Genomic DNA, 20,014 nt, shown 5'->3' on the forward strand with positions numbered 1-20,014 from the left:
ATTTGTTTCATTCGCATCTATTGAAATTAGATTTTAGAGTGTTCTCCCACCCACCCTGGCCCTTAAAAAATGCCAAATTTTTATGGTCACTTTGACAGTTGAAAGCTATTAGGTTAGAAAAGCCCAACCCATTTTCACATGAATATACTCAAGGATTAATGTCTAGAGGTCATTTAGGAAAGCTACGAGCTGCCCCACCTTAAAAAACCAGCTGTACAATAGGCATCTTGAAGTATTACAAAAAAATTATGTAAGAAAAAATGAACAAGCCTAGTTCACGGTATATAAAGTTAAAGGAAATTGCTAAAACCAGACAGTAATAGCTATAAAAGGCACAACTTCCCTTTTCTGATATACACTTGTAAACTTTCTTCGGGTTACATGCATAAACCAAAATGCTACCTTAACTTTAAAAAAAAAAAAAAAAAAAAAAAAAGAAAATCCAAAACGCTTTACTAAAAAAAAAAAAAAAAAAAAAAGCCTAGAAAATTGTCTCCAGCCAACTGCAGAAATTAATTAGCAGAATGTTCATAACACAGCCTCAGATCTTGTCACCGGTGGTTTTGATGCATCCATTGATGTTGCACAGGGGGAGAAATATAATTTCTGACAAATAAGATTTATTTTTCTTTCCTTTCTCCCCAGTTACGTATCAAATGTGAGAAATCCGCTGCTTCTATAGCCTAAATCTTGGCCCTCTGTAAACCACATGTAGTGCATAATTACAAAAAGAAACACCGCTGCAAGGACAAAATTAACAAGTCTGATAGGTTTTTTCTTTACAAAAAAAGCAAAAAAAAGCTATCATTTGACGTTTTCTTAAGGCAACCCTTTTGTATTAAGGCAGTCACTTTTGATGAAATAAAAGCTTCTTGATATTTCCATTTGAGTATTTTGGTATCTGATTGCTGATGATTTCTGCCAACATTTCTGGGAACTCAATACTCATGGATTTATCCAAAAATGTCTGGAAGCAAAAGCTCAGAAGATTTTCAACCACCTACGAGTGATAAAGCAAAGAATTACTTTCACACGAATGCATACAGAAGCACTATTAACCTACATCCTTCCTTCTTGCTATCTGCTGCCAGCGTGGTATCTGTTCCGCCACATGCCCCAAGTACTCCTCACGCTTGCAGATAACACTTGCAGTGCAGGGCAGGCAAGTTCACTTATCCTCAGCTTAATTACTAAGTCTTGTAAATGCCATTCTAATACACAACAAGTGAATAGATCGTGCAAGGTCTTTACAAACACTGAAGACGTTTTGTATCAATTCCCATTTTAGCATATAAATGGCATATATTTGGATATCTAAACATCGTCTTTCGAGGTGTTAGGTAAATTAATAGGAAAAAAAATTGATGTTTTCAAGTTTCCTTTACCTTATCCAGCTTAAACATTATTTGGATTACTTTGTACTATGCACAGTTCAGAGTACATGCTGCAAAAGGGAACAGCCTGAATTCTGAAATTCCTTGCAAAAGCAGACCATTACTAAAATAGCACTAATGCATTATTTTAATGTAATTTCAAACACTTCCCTAGATTCCTGAATAGCCTGCTTTGAGCTAATCCTGCTTTTAAACATGAACATAAATATCTCCCCTACTATTCCAAAATAACTTAAAATTCCAGAGTTTCTCCATTTTAAAGCAACAACATCTTTAAAAACTACATTTTAAATTAAAGTTATATAAATTATAGAATTAATTGCCACGGAGTCCACTGCAAAGGTGCTCTGGAAGCACAAAGTTCACCTTTTTCCATTAGGCTAGTTAGACAGCGGGAGAGCAGGACCACCTCCATCCTCCCAGTCCCCATATTTATTGTTTAAATGAAACATGTACAGGAGATTCCTGCCATACACCCAGACTATTTATCTGGAACTTTTACAGCATTCATTTGAGAACTTACATCATGCATAGAGTCCAACAGTTTAGTCAGTTGATAAAATCGCTGCCAGTTCTGGCTCGAGTTCCCTTCTCTTTTCACTATGGCCTTTCCCAGCTCTTTTATGTATGTCATACGAATTTCTTCAAACAAAGATTGGCTCTTCAGGCCTTCCTTAGGAACTGTAACATTGACATGAACCTTTAAGATATATAATACCTATGAACTGCATCATTATTTAAGCTACATTACATTAGATACACAAAAATGACCAAACGAAAAAGGACTAAGTTTTCATTTAAGAAATGAAATGGCAGCTGAGAGACGAGGAAAAAAAATAGAGGCAACTGAGACAGATGACTTGTTGAACAAACAGCACACGACTGCTGGCAAAAGAAAAATAGTAATAAAAAATAACACAGGTAACCTAAAAACAAATAAAGAGAAGAGAACCAGAGCAGAGAGGTAACACCACCAGGGCCTAGAATAGCCCTGACAAAGAAGCACCAGGGCTCGGGATTCCTGTTCTCACCGTGTGGGAAGCTGTGGGAACCAAGGAGTGGGGACCAAGGAGTGGATTCAGTCAATTCAAGTCAAGGTTAAGCCCCCGTTCCTACGTGCTCCTACTGTGCAGGTCTTTCTATAGGCAAGGACAAGTAAACTGCAAATGCATCAGGATGCATCAGGAGCAGGGACTCGAGTGGCCCTCAAAGTGCTGGCTTTGAAGCCTTTGATCACCTTGGTGAAGTGAATGAAAAGAGCTACAGGGAGAGGAGGAAACAGAGACAAAGCAGACTGAAAGGAAAAGGGGAGAAAAGAGTGGAAAGAGGCCACTAAAGCAGAATCCCTTCGTCAGAAACTATGACCCTCGCTGCACTGTCAGCATCTATTCAACGTTATTCTGAAGTATTTTATCTGCCCGGCCAACACAGAAGATGACAACGTGTCACTGCCAACAGTTCCTTCACTAATTTATATGGAAAAGGTCTGCAAGGTACATTGGTGTATGAGCTGTGTGTCTACACCTGCACGGAATTCCTGTTTTACTCCTCTTCCTCTTCTCTTGAGAAACACGTACAGTAAACAAAAATCAAAATTGTGAAGTCATGTATTTAAAAAGCTACAAATTTCAGCTGTTCAGCTTTCAGAAGTGCCGCAGTGTACCCCTTACACAACATGTGTACTTGGGAAGAAATGTGAGAACGCATTGTCCTTCAACGTAAATACAACAAAGAAGCCTTCTGCTGGTCAATGCCAGCTCTCGTCATACATTACTTGTGAATGGGCTCAATTCTGCTAACGTAGCTCCCTTCCCACTTCTGACATGGAAATTCCTTTAAGGAAATTTCCAATTCCTGTAGGAAAGTTGGCCTGCCTTACATCCAAAACACTTGAGGAATTTTTGGGAGAGATTTTAAAAACTGCTTTAAATCTTCCGTTTGAGCGAAGTTTCAAGCTCTTACAAAACCCACAGCAGCACTGTGAAAAGTTTCTTTTCAAAAGAACCTTTGTCCCAGCTCGGGGCTTGGCACGCGGAGCTTGGCCGGGTCGCTGCCAGGCCGCCGAGGTGAAGGGCCCGGGAGCGCTGCTGCCGGCTCCAGCAGCACAGGAGGTGCTAACGCGGCACCTCGCTTCCACACACACCACGCTGCTGCCCAGTTAGCACCCAGGGGCTCCCAGCACATAGCGGGTTGGTTACTGGATCCTCCTGCTTTCAGGAGGTAAAAGCCCAAAGCTACCAATGCTTTGTGTACAAGAATTAATGCCTATTACTCCTTGTGAACATCCCTTATATGTTTCTGTAAATATAAACATTCCTTATAAAGACAAGGAACATTTGAGCCCTTGGTGCTATTCAAGCTTCTACAAATATTTACTTTTAATCATGTAAAAGTATTGTGCTGAAAAATCTTTTCTTGCATTGTTGCTTTTACTGGATGCTTTCAAGGCACACTCCCATACCTGTCATTATATTCAAAAAATAAATGATTTTTTTTTTTTTTTTTTTAATTCTGTCTAACAGAAGAAGTGAAGGCTCCAGGAAAACTACAATCATCACCTCAAATGAAGCTTTCTCAGCCCTCTGGCTGAGCAGTCCCCATGCAGTGCAGAGAGGCACACAGCTTCAGCTGTTCAGACAGCCTGAAGCGTGCAAGACACGGTCGTCGGCTCATGCCCACCCCTATGCACACACATAAGAGTCTCAGCACTGAGGTCTTTGGATTGCAGCTGAGCCAGGGTTAAAGCTGAGGCTCATCAGGGAGTCACAACAATACAGTGCATGAAGAGGAGAAAGAATCACCAGGTACTAATGAATATGAACACAAAGTAGAAATAACACTATAAAAATATTTACGTAGTGCTTCTATTAGAAGCTTTTCTGTATGGTCTAGGAAGGGACTATTTTGGTGCTTGACTTTGACCTCTCATGCAATACAGTCAAAACAATTTTTACTTGTTTTCACTATAGCTCATCTGACTGAAAGGCATATAAAAGCACCATGCAGTACATTATATAAATGGCTTAGATATCTATCATAAATCCACCATTTACTTTTTAGATACAGGTACAAAGTTGCATTTCACAATTATTGTAATATAAAACGTACTTGTATTTAACAATTTTTAAATACCTTCTGGGACAGTTCAGTAACTTTTTTTGGGAGGAATCTGCTTCACTGGATCAGAACTTGCTCATAGATTTATTTAGTTATTTTTAAATGAGCATGAAGTCATAGCTTTGCCCACTTCTTTGCATCCCGGACTGCTCAGCTAGTCTCTGGTTTAGGCCTCTCTGTTGGAGTTGCAAAGCTTTGAATACGATCTATAATATCTTAGCATGAATGTCTTGTATTTGCTAGAAGCAGAACTTTCTTCAGTAGCCCTATAAGGTGAGGTGCCAAGCAGAACATTTTGATTTTAATTTGCTATCAGATACCTGACATGGTATAAAACTACACACACACATTTCATGGCACTGGCAAGTGAAACTTACACCGTCCACATAGGTATTTAACTATTCACCTACTTGTAGAGAGGAGAAGCAACGTTTTCATACAGAGATACTCTTCGTAGGAGACTTGAAGCCGCGATAGCTCTCGGGCAACCATAAGCATATGTTTGCATTGTTCGTACATACAGGGTAGATTCATTCTCTGCCTGAGAAATAAGCAGAAAAAAAAATAGATTTAGAATTTTGAGATGCCTACACACTGAACTAAGTTTCTCCATGCTTCATTCAAAAGTAGTGGTTGCAGCTGCAGATGCCAAGCTAAGTACTTTTATCTGTCTTATAGCAAAAGAATCTTCAGTTTTCTCCAGGGAACTCTCGTGAGTGAGAGGTGCTCCAGCCCCTCGAGCATCTCTGTGGCCCTTCTTCTGGACACGATCTAACAGATCAACGTCCTTCAACATCTCCTGTTCAATACTACAATCTAAATAAAGAAACAAACAAAACGGAATCCAAGTATATTGAATCCAAGTATAAGAAAAAAATGCTTTTGAAATTATTTCCTCCAAAGTTGCTATCATTTTTCAGTTCTCCTTTCCTTATCCCTGCAAGAGCCGGTACATATAATAAAATGTGTAACAGAACCTTACAAGCATGCTGGAAAGCATCTTAAGAAACCCTAAGTCAAAACAAGAAACATGTACCTTTCTCAAGGGGCAAAAACCTAAGAATAATAGGAATTCAGAATGGTTTTCAAAAAGAGAGAAATACAAGCCATTTACACCATATTAAAACCAAGCATAAGTCTGGAATACCCGTCATTTCCAGAGGAAGGCAAGCTGCTGAACAGTGCCTTCGGAAAGGTGGCAGGACTGCTTGCAGCAGTACCTCACGGAGCAGTACCCATAGCTCCACACACGTACGTACATCCCTGGCCTCAAACACCCGCATTGTGTGGGGCTTCAACAACCAAGGAGGCACAGCGAGGGCACAAAGCGCTCACAAGACAACGCATGAGGCAGGAGTGGTCAGCTGTAGGGTACTTGACACAAGGCCACGAGCTTACAGCAGTTGGCTGTTTGGAAACGATCTGCTAACCCCTTTGGGTTGTATCAGAGGGCATCTCACATATTTCCAGTTGGGTAATTCAAACACATTCCATGTCAGGGCTCAGCAGTTTTCCTCATGTAAAAGTATTACCATTTCTAGGCAAAAGGTTAAAATAAATATTTTGAAATGGGTCAGCCTGTCATTTATTTCCATCTGCTGTAAACATAATCATCGCCGCAAGTCTGAGAATCTATATGACGACATTTTGGGCAGATTTTTGGTAATAACAAGCCTATGCAAATGGCAGTCCTCAAAAAATGAGAGCAAAACACAGCACGCCTGCCCGCGGGCAGGTCTGAGCCCGAGCACCCGGGGGGCTGCCTGCGGGGACAGAGGGAAGAGGCCTCAGAGACCCCCCTCAGACCCTGACACCCCCTGTACATCCCCTGCCCAGGCCGCATCTGGCACAGAACCGCCCCGACTTCGTGCTCTTCAGGCAAAGCTCTGACCACTGCCAGCCCTGGTCATCCAGAGAGACAGGTCTGAAAGCCATACCCCAAAAACAAGCCCAGAAACCCCTGATGGAGGGAGCAGAGAATGTGCTGAGGCCTGGGGGGACACAAGACAACTCGGCCAGGGAGAGAGTGCTGCACCAGACAGCACAACGGGTCAACATATGTGAACGGCAGCCCTTGAAATAAAGTAGAGACTCGAGCAGCTGGCTAATGGCAGATTATCATTTCGGTAGTGATCCTGCCCCAGTGACTGTAAACCTAGGCTGATTTGAAACGCTAATCTTTGAAAGTATCTAATCTTCCCCTGCCTTTGTAAATAGAAAAAGAACACGCAAGTCGGGCATTAGGTTTAGGATGAATGAGACCCATGTAATTTACACTTGGCGTCCATATGCATGTGTGTGGGATGTGTGTTGATAAAAGCATGTAGTTTTCAACACTGCTGAATCATTCAGTACAGCCCAGTCTATAGAGGGAAAAAATGAGCAAATGAGCTGCTGGTATTCTGAAAAATCGGACAATACAGATTTCACAGAATTCGTTACAAAAGAAATGTTCAAAAAATTCTGGGAATAAGAGAACTGATTAAACTTTGCTTATAAAACCGTAATTAATGGCTATTTTCTTTCTGTTCAAATAAGGCAAATACAGGTATTTGGTATGGCATGTAATTTTATAAGGACAAATGTGATCAAGCAGTTGACCTCAAATCTAAGAACAGCAAAGAGCTAAGATGACGTGTGATGTAAACATAATCAAATTCCTAAAACATGTAACTTTCAAAAACTTCTTTCTAAAGCTAGGCCACAATGAAAAGACATTTGCTACTTGATGAACGCAACTGTGCATTCCTCACTGTAAGTGCACGTACATGTGACACGAGTGGAGGCTTTGAGCTGACAGAGTCCTAGTGCCAACTGCACTCAAAGTGTGTTCTGAGTCACAGGGCATGGAAAACATTTACACACAGCTACAAAATCGCAGGTTTTTACAGTCTCCAAATACTCAGCGATGGCCTGAAGCCTAGGATTTATTGAGCTGCCAAGCTTTTCAACAACTTGTATCAAGGTTTTATATATATAAAATATAATACATAATACATAGAAACTGCCATCTTGTATAAACACAGCTAAAAGAAACACTTTTCCTGTTTTGAAACATAAAATGTGAGTTCATTGGCTATTCACACACAAATGCATTGAAGCATATTGTTTCTACCCAGAAATGAAGTACAGAAATGCGAATTTAAACTATTTTCCAAAGTCTTAAACTAACTTAAAATACATTTTTGCCCCCTGCCTTCAGAGCCCAGTAACATTTTTCCCACCTTATCTATTGGGAGATGAAAGCCTGTCAATGGCTGCTTTGTAGTGTTTTCCCTGTGCAGAGCTGGGGAAGGAAATGCCAATTTTACACCCCGGAGGCCCAAGGTGCACCTATGGGATTCAGCAGCAGCTTTTCTACTGACTGAAGTGGGAGGCGGAGGCAGCAGTCACTGCCACCCAACAGATGGGTTGTCCAGAAAGGAACACCAAATGCTTCCCCTTCTCCTGCCCTGCTTTACCAGCACCAGCTCAGGTGTCCTTTATCCGTCACTGCTAACACTGGAACTGGCCGGGTCAGCCACTGCCACCCTCCCTGCCTCCTCTGATGGGCATCTGCGAGCTGGAGTTGAGGAAAGAGGGCGGCTTTCATCTCAAGGCTCTGATTAACTGGAATAGTGATGACTTCAGAAAGATCAGAGGAAGGAAGGATGACAAACTGACTTATAGTCTTGCAGAAATGACAGCTGCATCATCAGAAGCTCATCTTTTCTGTTTTCTTTTTCGGTTTTGCAAACGTGCATGTTAAAAGCTTCATTGTACAGGTTCAAGCATAAGTGCATGAAATGGAAACATTGCTACAGACACATGTGGTAAACCCTTCTGCACACAGCAAATGCTATAGGAATTATTTTTGGGGTGAAATGCAGGCTAGGTATATTAAAACGGTAATTATAGATTTAAATATGCACAATTCCATATACTCAGTGAGATATTTATTAGTTATAGCATAATGTGATACTTTTTTGGTAGTGTGAACTCAAATTATTCAACTATTAAAAACTCATTCATATTGTTGCTATTCTGCAAGGCTGAAATGATGCAGGTCTGCAAGAGGCCTCAGGTCAGGCCTGAAGTTATTGCCAACTTCTCAGCTTCTTTATACTTCCATTTAAGAAAAAGAAGTACATCATCAATTTTAAGGATGAAGCTACAGACCACCTCTTGGGAATTACTCTATTCAAATAAAACACAAATACAGACATCATTTTGTTCTAACCCTCAACTGAAACAATGCTTTGAAACTGGAATTAATAGATATGAAGCCAGAACAAATCCCAAAAATGCAGAAGTGTCATTTGCAGATCTTGAAAATTACAAGTTTGAACAACTTATACTTTATCTGCATGCACAGATCTGAAGCTACTGAGCACAAAGCAAAGATGTGATACAGACACCTTCAGTTAACTGTGAAAATGACCTTGATACTAAATTTCAAGAAAAAAAAAGATTCTGATGCATCTGTTACACACAACACCTATGCCTAACTGTATTTATTACAACCAAGCTTTAAAAGGAGAACTTGCTTCCCAGTTACTCCAGGCAATTCACCACAATACTGTTAAATATTACGATTGCTTTTAGCTTTATCAAACAATAGAGCTGTTTTGACTTTTAGAGGATGCTACTTTGCCTACTTCAGTTAAGATGCTCAATGGGTTTTAACAAACATCTAATTCTTACATCACATGGAGCTATCTTATTCCTCTACCTTGGATCTGCTTCTAGAATATCTGAAATAGCTAAAGAAGAGCTTAGAGGCTTGGAGGGCAGCAAGGGGGTGGGCTGTGTGAAAGATGACTGTGATGCATCTCAGAAAACAGCACTGAGTAAATTCCTGCGTGGTTTTTAGGAAATGTTATGTACCAAAGTACTATTTTTTCAATGATGTATTAAGCAGAAAGAGTGGACATACCTGCTCTGTGCATTTTTTTTTCTTGCTGTACATGATGTCCCTCTTGCCCTACTCACTGGTTTAGATTTTAGCATCAGTCATGCTTCCCCCATGGCACTATCCTTCTGGATTTCCCACAGGTACTGTGCTTCTCCAACTTCTTGTAACTCATGTAGTGTTTTTATGTATTATTCATTAATTGTCATGTTTAACTCAGAGGTGGCTGTATTTTATTGAGGAGTAGTACATAAAAAGTTACGAACAGAGAGAGTTTTATGGGCAACCTGTAGCACACTGGAGGAAGACTTAGAAGAAACTGCAGTTCTCTTAGTCAACATATTTTATTGAAAACAAATGTCATTTTAATAAACAGTTCATGTAACAGAACTGTAACTCAAATAAAATTGAGAATTAACACTGACTGTAATAGGATTATCCTTGCCTTTTTTTTTTTTTTTATTTTAAAGAGTATTGGCACATACTTAAGTGTAAAGCTCTGTGGTTTTGACCAATTGATAAAACCACAGGAGATCTGACTTGTAGCAAATTAGATGCTATCATGCTTAATAGTGAGAATATTAATTATTTTAATCGATTCCACCACGTGGAAGCTATTTTATTTCAGAGATATGTTGATCAAAGTTAGTAGAATATAAGCACACAGATGGGCATACATTGCCCTCCTGCCTTTTTTTTTAAACATATAATTATTGTAAGGAAATTATTTAAGCTTGTAAATATTTATCCAGGCTTGTATATGAAAAATACATTAAAGTGAATAAATGAAAACAAAGAAGTAGTCTGAAATATAAATGGCTAATCACAAAGAAAACGCAAAGATTACTTTTCTCTCTTTCTTTTAAATGGAAAAAAGATTCAGGAGCTCATGTATTGAAGTACAATAGGAACAAAAATATTATGACTACTGCCTCAAAACATGCCAAAGGGGCTAGCATTACCTGCAAAGACAGGAAAATTGAGACATGAGTAACACCTTGTCACCTGCATCTCTCTTCAAATTACTGTCAGTGAAATTGTCATGGTGATGAAGTTTTGTGATTGTATGAGCCAAAGGTTCTGCGTAGTTGAACTTAATAGTTTGTCCCTACCAATGGACAATATCATTTCACGAAAAAAGAATGGCAAATCCATAGTAACAGCATCATATTAATTGGAACTGGCAGATGGGCAAACTAGAATTTGAATGGCTCTGACCAGCAAACTCTAAGATTTAGATCTACAAAACAGTTTCAGCAATCAATTCAGAGTACAGACTAAATGTCTCAACAAACTTTATAGATACTGCTAGCATCACTGGAATTGCAAGACCTAAAGACCACTTGGAAAGTTTATTACAAACTGCTCAGACAGAGTTCTGCCTGTTGAAGAAACTGCTGTTTAAAAAAAAAAAAAGAGTCAAAGGACACAATTGCTGAAATGGCTTCAAAGTAAAAACACAGCAAGAAAGTCCATCAGGACCAATGCCAGAGCACGTCCTAATGGGAGAGGGTTTGAGACAGAGCATTTGGTCTCCAGACTGAAAGACATAACCTAACCTGATCTGCTGTGCTGCTACACCTTTGGAAAGTAATATAACTGTGCATATTTCTGCACTAAGTGTTTATACCCACTGCAACTCAAATTAAGCCTCCTATCCATCACCTCCACAGTCCTGAACTCCCTTTCAGTCCTCTACAACACGATTACCACACAACACCACTTTGAAAAACACAAGAAAGACAATGTTCAGTGTGAAAAAAAAAGATATCCAATTATTCTAGCAAATTCATTTTTTCTTGAAGACTGCTACCAAAGTTCAAAAACAAAATAAAACACACAAGTTTTTCTATTTGCAACCACGTCTTTTCAGTCAAATTTTAAGCAGGCTCAGATATAAATGTTTAGCTGTTCAATAATTCAGTGGAACTAAAAGGACCATACTATTACTTTTATGCAACAAGCATACAGCACATTATGCAATTTGCAGAACTTATCTCTCCAACCCAGATAAATGTTCGGCTTCAACTTTGTTGGCTTGACTGAAATGAATGACTGTAAGGAATGGTGCAGAGACAGGCACAATATGGAACATTTCAGTACAAACATCTCCCACAAATATTCTGTATACAAATAAACTTAATATCTAAAAGACTGCTCTTTCATTTGACCTATTTAAAAACTAAGCAATCCGCTGTAAGAAAAACAATGCTGCAAATGGCAAATTGATTTGTGATCTCTGCAACAGCTTGTTACCCAGTGATTCACCTCTCACGTACAAAACACAGAAAGACTGCGTGGATTCTAGTATTCCCCGATAAACGTAGAAAAATGACTCATGTCTTACTTACTCATTAATAATCAGATCTGGTGCAAAGCACAAGAGATTTCCATTTGATTGTTTGTATGATCTCCATCCTAAAGCAAAAGCCATTAGGAACATCCATGAGTACTGCAGAAGGGTCATTTGGTCATCCAGATGTAGATTTCTGAAACCTGGAAAAAAAAAGTTGAGGTGTGATAGTATTTGTAGCAAGAAAGAAAAAATAAAAAATAAAAAAAAAAATAAAAAAACAAATAAGTAACTCTGAAAAGGACGATGCTTATCATCAATATGACTTCTGTACTACCAATGCAGATTCCTACTTATAAAAGTGCATTTCATAATGATTTTTCTAAATGTGATGATGTAACCTGAAATATAACCTGAAACAATGAGAAAATTGCTTGCCATATTCCAATTACCTGATTCAGCCAAGTATTTCTGTATTTTAGATTACATTTTTGGTGGAAGAAAAAAAAATAGAATAAAAGAGGTTCCTTATGTGAAAGTCTTGTTGAAGGAAAAAAAATGCACTTTAAAAGGGGTGCAAACACCATTTTCCAACTTCCAAGGTTACATTCAAATATTTGCACATGTAGAAATTAAGCATTGCAACTGCAGGACTCAGATTACAGCTTCTGGGCAATATGACTACATATGCACCTCCAGAGGTTGAACAGAACACTTCAGCACAAGTCAGGCTTGAGCTTGTTTACATATACCTGTTGACCATGCATAACAAACATATCGTAGAACAACAGACAAAAGACTAACAGGAAGAGTTAACTCTTGAACCTTACATTGTATATTATACTGGCATCTACATCTATATTTCTTCAAAATAAATTCTCAGCACCCATCTACCAAATGCACGCACACTGCAAGTACTGGATTCTTGCAGCCACATTGTCAGCTACTTTCTGGATGGAGAGAGTACTGGATGGACAATTTTTGATTGGTACTACAGGTGCGAGAAGGGGATGGAATATTACAAAAAGAAAAATCAGAATATGTGCAAGTGCTTATCTGAGACAGATGGTCAAAGATAAATTACAGAAGACAAAAATATCTAATATTCTCTACAATTCATTGGGCGATCTTGCAGAGTTAATGGCACAATTTTTTTTTAATTTCTGAGAGTAGTGCAAGAAACAACAAATGGTTTAACTTTAAATTTTGTTCTTATTCAACAACAGTTGTACATTGAGCTTACAAAATATATATCACATTAGAAGCAGTTAATGATGGTAGCTAATCTTGTAAAAATACATAGAATGAATAGAGCCAATTAAGATAATGAGGAAGTGTGTAAAATGTGAGAATTAGTCCCTTAAAAGGGCTTAAAAACGTAGGCAGCTTTCCTTTTGCAGTGTTAGTTCCTATCAGATTGCGCCTACATTTAACAAGAAAATATTGTGCCACAGTGAATCATTACTAAAGTCTGAACTCAAGATGATTTTATTTAATTTCATTAGGCATCTGACATCTAAAGAGCTCATTACAGTGCTGTTTCATGGATATGTTTAAATAGATAGCATTCAATAGATTATTATATAACAAAACTTGCATGCCTAAACAGCTTCAAATAAAAGCTTCTGGTTTTGGAGAGCACAGTAACTACTATTTACACTACATCTAAAATACAAGGAAAGTATTTCTTAGTTATTTCAAACTTACTGGGTCAAATATTGAAACCTTCGCTCAAAACCTCCTTGGGAAAAGATTGTTTTGAAAAAATCAATTAAAGGATTTAGCCATCAGTGCTAGATTACTTTTAGTCTTTTTGATGGGATATCAGTAGAAGTACATACAAATTAAACACTCTCATGACAAAACACCTTAGTAATAAAAATAGAAGAGAATAAGAATGTGGTAAAAATAGTTCCTATCAACATAATTATTAAACAGAAGCTTGGCATGTTCATAAAGAACATATGTTCTAACCTGAAGGGTTGGTCTTATTAGTAGAACCGTTCAGAAGAGTTTATGAACACAGACAAATATTTTATAAAAATTGTATTTGAATTCATATTTCAGAATACCAAAGGGTCTCCTACAGCCTTGTCCCAGCAGAAAGTGCGAATGTGAACTTGTCCTAATGAAGACCTCAGCAAAAGGTGCAAGTCCCCATCACAGAAAGCCTTAATAGAGAAACAATCATCTCCTGTCACACCTCTGCTGGTCATACATGTTTGAGTTTGGTCTTCCTTTCCTACTCTTAATTTATTTCCTCTCCATTGAAAGAGAGACCAGTACATAAAACACACTGAAATTTCATTATAAGACCTTTTTTCTTCTGGCAGACCTCTTGTATGTTATTGCATTCTTAGGCAATGTAAGCATTGAAGAAATCTTGTTTGCCTTTTTTTTTTTTTTTTTAATAGGTGGTTAATAGTATTGACAAGAAGTAAGAAAAATATTTTCTTCTGTCAGAAAGAAACAGATCTTCAGCTTTCCTTGTGGCCCTGACTTGTCCCCAAAACATACTATGGGATGCTACACGTTATGTCCAAGGCTGAGACATTTCTTTCTTCTGTAAAGCAACTGCTAACTGTGTCTTCAGGTGGGAGCCAAAATAACAAGAACACTTCCAAGTTTCCTAGTGTAATTATGTAGCTATAATGCTTGAGAGAAAATGAATGTTTTGGCTTCCTCTCATAAAAGTTTATTTATGAGGGCTCTGAAGTATACCAAACATGAAGACAGATACTCAAATACAATAAAAAGGCTGCACTTTGCAATTAGCGCCCATGTCTCTTACCTGGTATTGCCTTTGCCCACTTCACTGCAGCTACAACTTGCCGCCCTCCCAACATGTTGAGAGTTGACAGGATGCGCCAGCTTGAGTCAGGCAGAGTGCTGTCGTAGCCTGAATACAGAACTTCGGGTTCGATCACTTCCAGCAGGGAAACGAGGGTTGGGGTCAGCTGTGGCAGTGAGGCAGGAACTATGCTCTTGTTTCCAGGAGTCTCAGAAGCATCTCTCGTTCCCGATACATTAGCCTGCTGGATTCCTTTTATCTTCTTCTTTGTTTTTCGAGCTAGGAAAGTTTTGGATGTCACAGGTTAGATAATGGAAAGTAGCCACACACCGACAAAACGTAACAAAGGAAATGACACTTTTTCCTGCATTTGTAGATCACGCACTTGAAACTTTTCAAGCATTTTTTTCATAAAATTGTAAATAATTTCACTTCAATGCTGATCAAACTAATAAAAAATATTTTATTTTACATTTCATAAAAGTCACATTTATGTTAATGTTTCAACATGCTAAATGATGTCTGCAGGGAGCACAAACACCTGCACCTAGAATTTGTATTACATGTGACAGTTCGATAAGACTTGATGAGACAGAACAACACCTGCTTAGAAAATTCTTGCAGGAGTGGGCTCTTCGTAATTTCCTTACATTAAAGTATAGAAACCATGCAGAAGGAAGGAAAAATACATTTAATGGGTAAAGTTACTCAATCTCTTGAGCCAGGGAAAATATCTTTTTTTTTTTGGACAACTTTTTTTTTTTTTTTTTGGAAGTGCTGGGCAGGAGTAGATTTTTCTTTTGTCAGCTTCCCTGAATATAAATCATTGCTGCATAATTAAACCATAAAATTCATATACCAAATAAATAAAACATTACACAGAGATGTTAACTGTAAACTGGAAGCTGAAGCACCAATTTTATTAGCATATTGTCAATAATGGAGTCTCCTACTAGGCTTTCAGCCCTCCTGGACGTAGCCTGCTAGAACTGAACATGCTATTTAACCGAGACCAGAATGAAACCCAATTCTGCTCCTCCATCTCCACCGGTTGATTGATTTCTGTGCTGCAGCTTCAGAGATAAACCAGTAGCATGTAAACGCATCATGTAAAGTGGTTTCACTTTCAGAGTTTGTACTGATATAGCCAGAATTTTTGATCATCAGAAATTTACCAACTCTGTAGCTTAGCAAAATACAGTATCCCCCTCCCGACCCTGTTTCTCCCACTGGCTACGACAGATTCTTCAGAATCTTAACTGGCAAAGGTAACAAATTCTCTATGGACTTTGCATAAACCAATTTTTTTTCAGAGGCTTAGATACTGGCCACACCTGCTAAAGTGTTCATGGCGGAATAGCATACCCACTTTTGTGGAGCAAAGAGCTTCTTTTTCTTTTAGTAGTGTACACTCCCCCCTCCATTATCCTTGTTCTCAAAACCAAATGAACTGCTTTGACTTAAATTTACATGCAGATCCCCACAGCTTAACGCTGACACCTGGTATGGAATATTTCCAGCCCAGTAAGTCTGGTAAAACTATCATCAAAAGAAATATCTGACAAGATGAAGTGTTACACAAGAATTTGATTAAGTTAAATCTATCCCTTAAGAGTACAAATCTTACACCTTAAGAGTCCCTTAACAAATGCTGAGGAGGAGCAAACAGTTGTGACCCATGAAAGCACCAGTGATACTGTGGGAACAGAAGAAAAGTCCTGGAGGGAGAGCTTCACGCTTAAAAAGAACGTGAAAGAACAGGAGACCTTCAGGGAAATATTATCTGAAATGCTGGCACTACCACGCGTCGTCTTCAAAACGAAGAAGACAGAAAGGAACACGAATTGCCAAGACTTTAACTATAAAATGCAGTATGAAAGGCCAAAAAAGATTTTGAGATGACTTAATATGGGCATAAAAACTAACAATAAATCTTTTCTCTCCAAACACATCAGAAAGAGAAAAGGTGCCAAAGAATGTCTAGGATCAATTAATGAGGAAAGTAGGAAATGAAAATTCAAAGAGATAAAGATTGTAAGACAAAATACCATTATTCTACCTTATAAATCTCTGGTACCTGCAGCTTGATAATTGCACATTTTTCCAATCCCCCCAACTCAAAAAAAAAAGTAACAAAAAAAATCCCCACAAAGGAGATAAGTAATGTCAAAACTATGACTGATAAAGCAAAATTAGATTAGAAAATGATTAAATAACATGTTTTTGGTGCATAAGGATCCATTTTAATTATTGCTTCCTCTTGTACTGAGACAAAAAAGTTACCATGCAGTATTTTATTATTAAATAAGGTACTTTTCCACCCAATACTTAACAGTGAAATTCACTGCTACAGTTTGCTACAGGTACTAGAAATCTCTGCATATTCAAACCACGATAGGTTAGACAAATTCATGGAACAAACATGACACAGTAATTCCTGAACTACAATCCTGAAACAGTGAAAATAAAGGATTTTTTTTTTCAGTCTGTTCTGTTCTCCATACTGCCTTTCAGCTTTCTCTTCTACCAGTTCTTTTGTACTACCAATTCACCACCTGTTCAGATATACCTGATATATTATTCTTTCCACGGTTCTTTCTTTCTCGCTGCTTCACACTACCTTGGGTTCTAACATTTTTGCTTTGCTGAGTTTCTAGATTTCTTTTCTCTCCACCACGAAAGCAACTTTTTTGTCCTTTTCCAACAACCCATATAACAATATCCATCCTCCAGAAAGTCATTGCTCTCTAGGATTCTGTGCCAGAACTCAGGCAAGCAAACTATAGTTGGAAGGGATCCAAACGACACGCAGAGAAGTGGTAAGCATCTGAGATGTCATTCAATTTTGCCTTTTCTCACCAAAGAAAATCAACTCAAATAACATCTACTTGAGCCTTTCTTGGACAGCTGCACTGAAGTCTTCTTTAACAAGAGTTCACAAATTCATGTAGGAATGGAAAGGCTTGCCGTTAGAGTAATATGCATGATAAGGTGTTTTATTCACATAGATAAATGTATGAATATAACACATGTATTTTGAAAACAACTACAAAGACAAAAATGAGAGAAAAAGGTGTTCTTTTCTACCTCAAAAAAATTGTGCTTTTCTGGGCTATTCTGAGCTCCCTCACTTGCTACCTGCCGTGCCAACCCAGCAGCAAGGCACCTTCCTTCCTTCCCACCCCAGCACCAGCAGTAGGTAAGCCAATTACCCTGCTGTTAGCTCCGAAGTGCATGGTTCAGCCCGCTGGCAGTGTCTGCAGGGGCAAATCCCTCTCCAGCACAACACTCATTGACTACCTCGTTTCTTTCAAGGTAATTTCAGGACCCACTGTTGCAGATTTCGGCTGTTAAGCCGCATACACCCTTCCTGCACACAGATCACAACAGTATGGAAACACACAGAACTACAGTCTCCTTCCCCCGAAGGATGGGATTTACTCGTGACCAATAGGAGGGGAAGCTTTTCAAACTGTGTTGGGTTCTTTGCTTTGAGGGCAGGGGCACATAGAGCCACCTGCAGGGCAGAAAAATTGGTGATTCTCTCATCGCCTGAGAGAAGTAGAAGAGGCAGTAAAGATGAGCTAACAGACTAATCCGAGCAGTATCCATCTCTAATACAATTCAGCATTTACATTTTATTGAAGGATATTTTCACTGAAACCAGGACTCTTGTTCATACTTGTATCTGACAGATACATATTTGACATTTTTATTTTATCTGACAATTCTGATGACACAAGTATCACCCTGATAACTACGCTAGTAAATACTGAATTAATCTCTACAGCTCAAGGAAAAAATATCAAACATAAAATGTAGCTGACACCAATAAAAATGTTTTATGCCTTTTTACAGCTGCTACTAAATCTCTGGTTGATGTGGTCTTCAGTTTCTCATCAGCTATCCAGGACTTAGCAGAGGACAAATATGTACTAGTACATTTGTATTTATTTATTATACTATCTTCTCTGGAGAGCTTCTGACAGACATTTAAGAACAAGAATCCACAGCATAAATAAATATAATTTCCTTTTCTCCAGTTTGAGGATGCAAGTCCCGCTCCAATTTTAGATCTATGTCTGGGCATTCCCTCCCATTTGCGGTTTTCAGCATCAAGTCACTTTCCTAAGTAAGAATAAGCAGGCATGACACTTCCCTACAAGACCTCCGTTAGAGTTCTGCTGTCTCAGATTCACTGAAAAAGCAACAAGATCTATGTGCTGACAGGAATAAAAAATAACCCGGTTTTGTGTGCATGACTCACTTCTGCTGAACATACTGAGAGATAGAGCAACTGACTAAGGATAGGAAAGCACAGGAGAAATTTTAGCGATAAAAAACCCCTTACTTTTCATTAAAAAGCTCATACACACCATAAAATGCAGTACTTTATACATATTAAAGTGCTTCTCAAATGCTTTAGCTTCATAAACAGCATGACCTTTATTGCCCAGGACTCTAAAATAAGAAATGGATTTGAACACTGAAGTTACCTTCAAGGTTCATGCCAGCTTGAAGACATTTCCGGTAGCGGCACGCTGGACAGTTTTTCCTCCGAATTTTGTCAATAATACAATCATTTCTTCCAGCACACAGATAGTTGTGCTGCCCTGCAGTCACAAAAACAAAGAAAATCACAACAAGGCCCACAAATAGAATAGTAGATAAGATATATAATAATAGATAAGATATATAATAATAGAAAAGTCATTCGTTCTTTCTGTAACATTAAGGATATAGGGACTATACAACATCTTTACTTGCTGTACTTCATTTATTGCAAAAATCAGATCAGTATCCATATGACTTCCAATACCTACACATCTAGCAGACTTCTAATAGACAGCAATGCCAGTACATTTAGGAAGAAATCCTATTTTCCATTTGCTAACACTAGGAAATTCTATTTGTAAAGCTATTTTTTCCTCTTACATGTCTCCAAGCTATGAGAAAGCTCTAAGCTTCTCTCGCATGTTTACAGTTTCCCTAAATGACTTCACACAAGACATAAATAACATTCATAAACTCATTTGGAAAGTATACAGTTCATCATATCTACAGATACCTAGAAATAGCTTTCATCATTTTAGGAGTCAAGAAGCTTCCCTTCCTTCTTGTTTAGAGTCTGAAGTGGACAAACTAAGTTTACCGACATCTTTATGGACTCAGATTCAGAAAAAAATTGATCCTAGAAATATGGCAACCTGAAATACATAAATTAAAATAAGCGTATTTCTTTGCTGTTATTGTTGCTTTGATTTCCCAAGGAAGCCCTGAATATTTTTCTGCATGAACACCCCTTTTTTTTTTTTTTTTTTTTTCATTTAAGCAAGAAGATGAAGCCTTACTAAGCCTTGTATAATCTTTGTGTTCTACAATAAGTTAGTAAATAGACACAATTCATGGTTCTGCTTACCATTACTGGCATACTGATATATATAAAATACATATAAACATATACATGCACACACACAAACTGCAGACCAAAGAATATTTGTACTCTTGTAGAGTATAACTTCATGTCT

General features: G+C 38.2%; 1 protein-coding gene across 2 annotated transcripts in view; it reads right to left on the minus strand.

Annotated features, from left to right (window-relative positions):
- Positions 1–487: 487 nt before the first annotated feature.
- The window catches only part of NR3C1 (nuclear receptor subfamily 3 group C member 1), a 62,067-nt gene continuing 42,540 nt past the window's right edge, over positions 488–20,014 (minus strand). For both annotated transcript variants that reach the window (XM_032196999.1, XM_032197000.1), the window contains exons 4-9: positions 18,983–19,099; positions 14,487–14,765; positions 11,754–11,898; positions 4,922–5,052; positions 1,918–2,075; positions 488–1,000 (exon numbers count right to left, since the gene is read on the minus strand). In XM_032196999.1, coding sequence (XP_032052890.1) covers positions 848–1,000; positions 1,918–2,075; positions 4,922–5,052; positions 11,754–11,898; positions 14,487–14,765; positions 18,983–19,099 — 983 coding nt within the window. In that variant the 3' untranslated portion in view covers positions 488–847. The remainder of the gene's footprint in view (positions 1,001–1,917; positions 2,076–4,921; positions 5,053–11,753; positions 11,899–14,486; positions 14,766–18,982; positions 19,100–20,014) is intronic.

This window comes from Aythya fuligula, chromosome 14 (genome assembly GCF_009819795.1).
Source record: "Aythya fuligula isolate bAytFul2 chromosome 14, bAytFul2.pri, whole genome shotgun sequence".
Lineage (NCBI taxonomy): Eukaryota > Metazoa > Chordata > Aves > Anseriformes > Anatidae > Aythya > Aythya fuligula.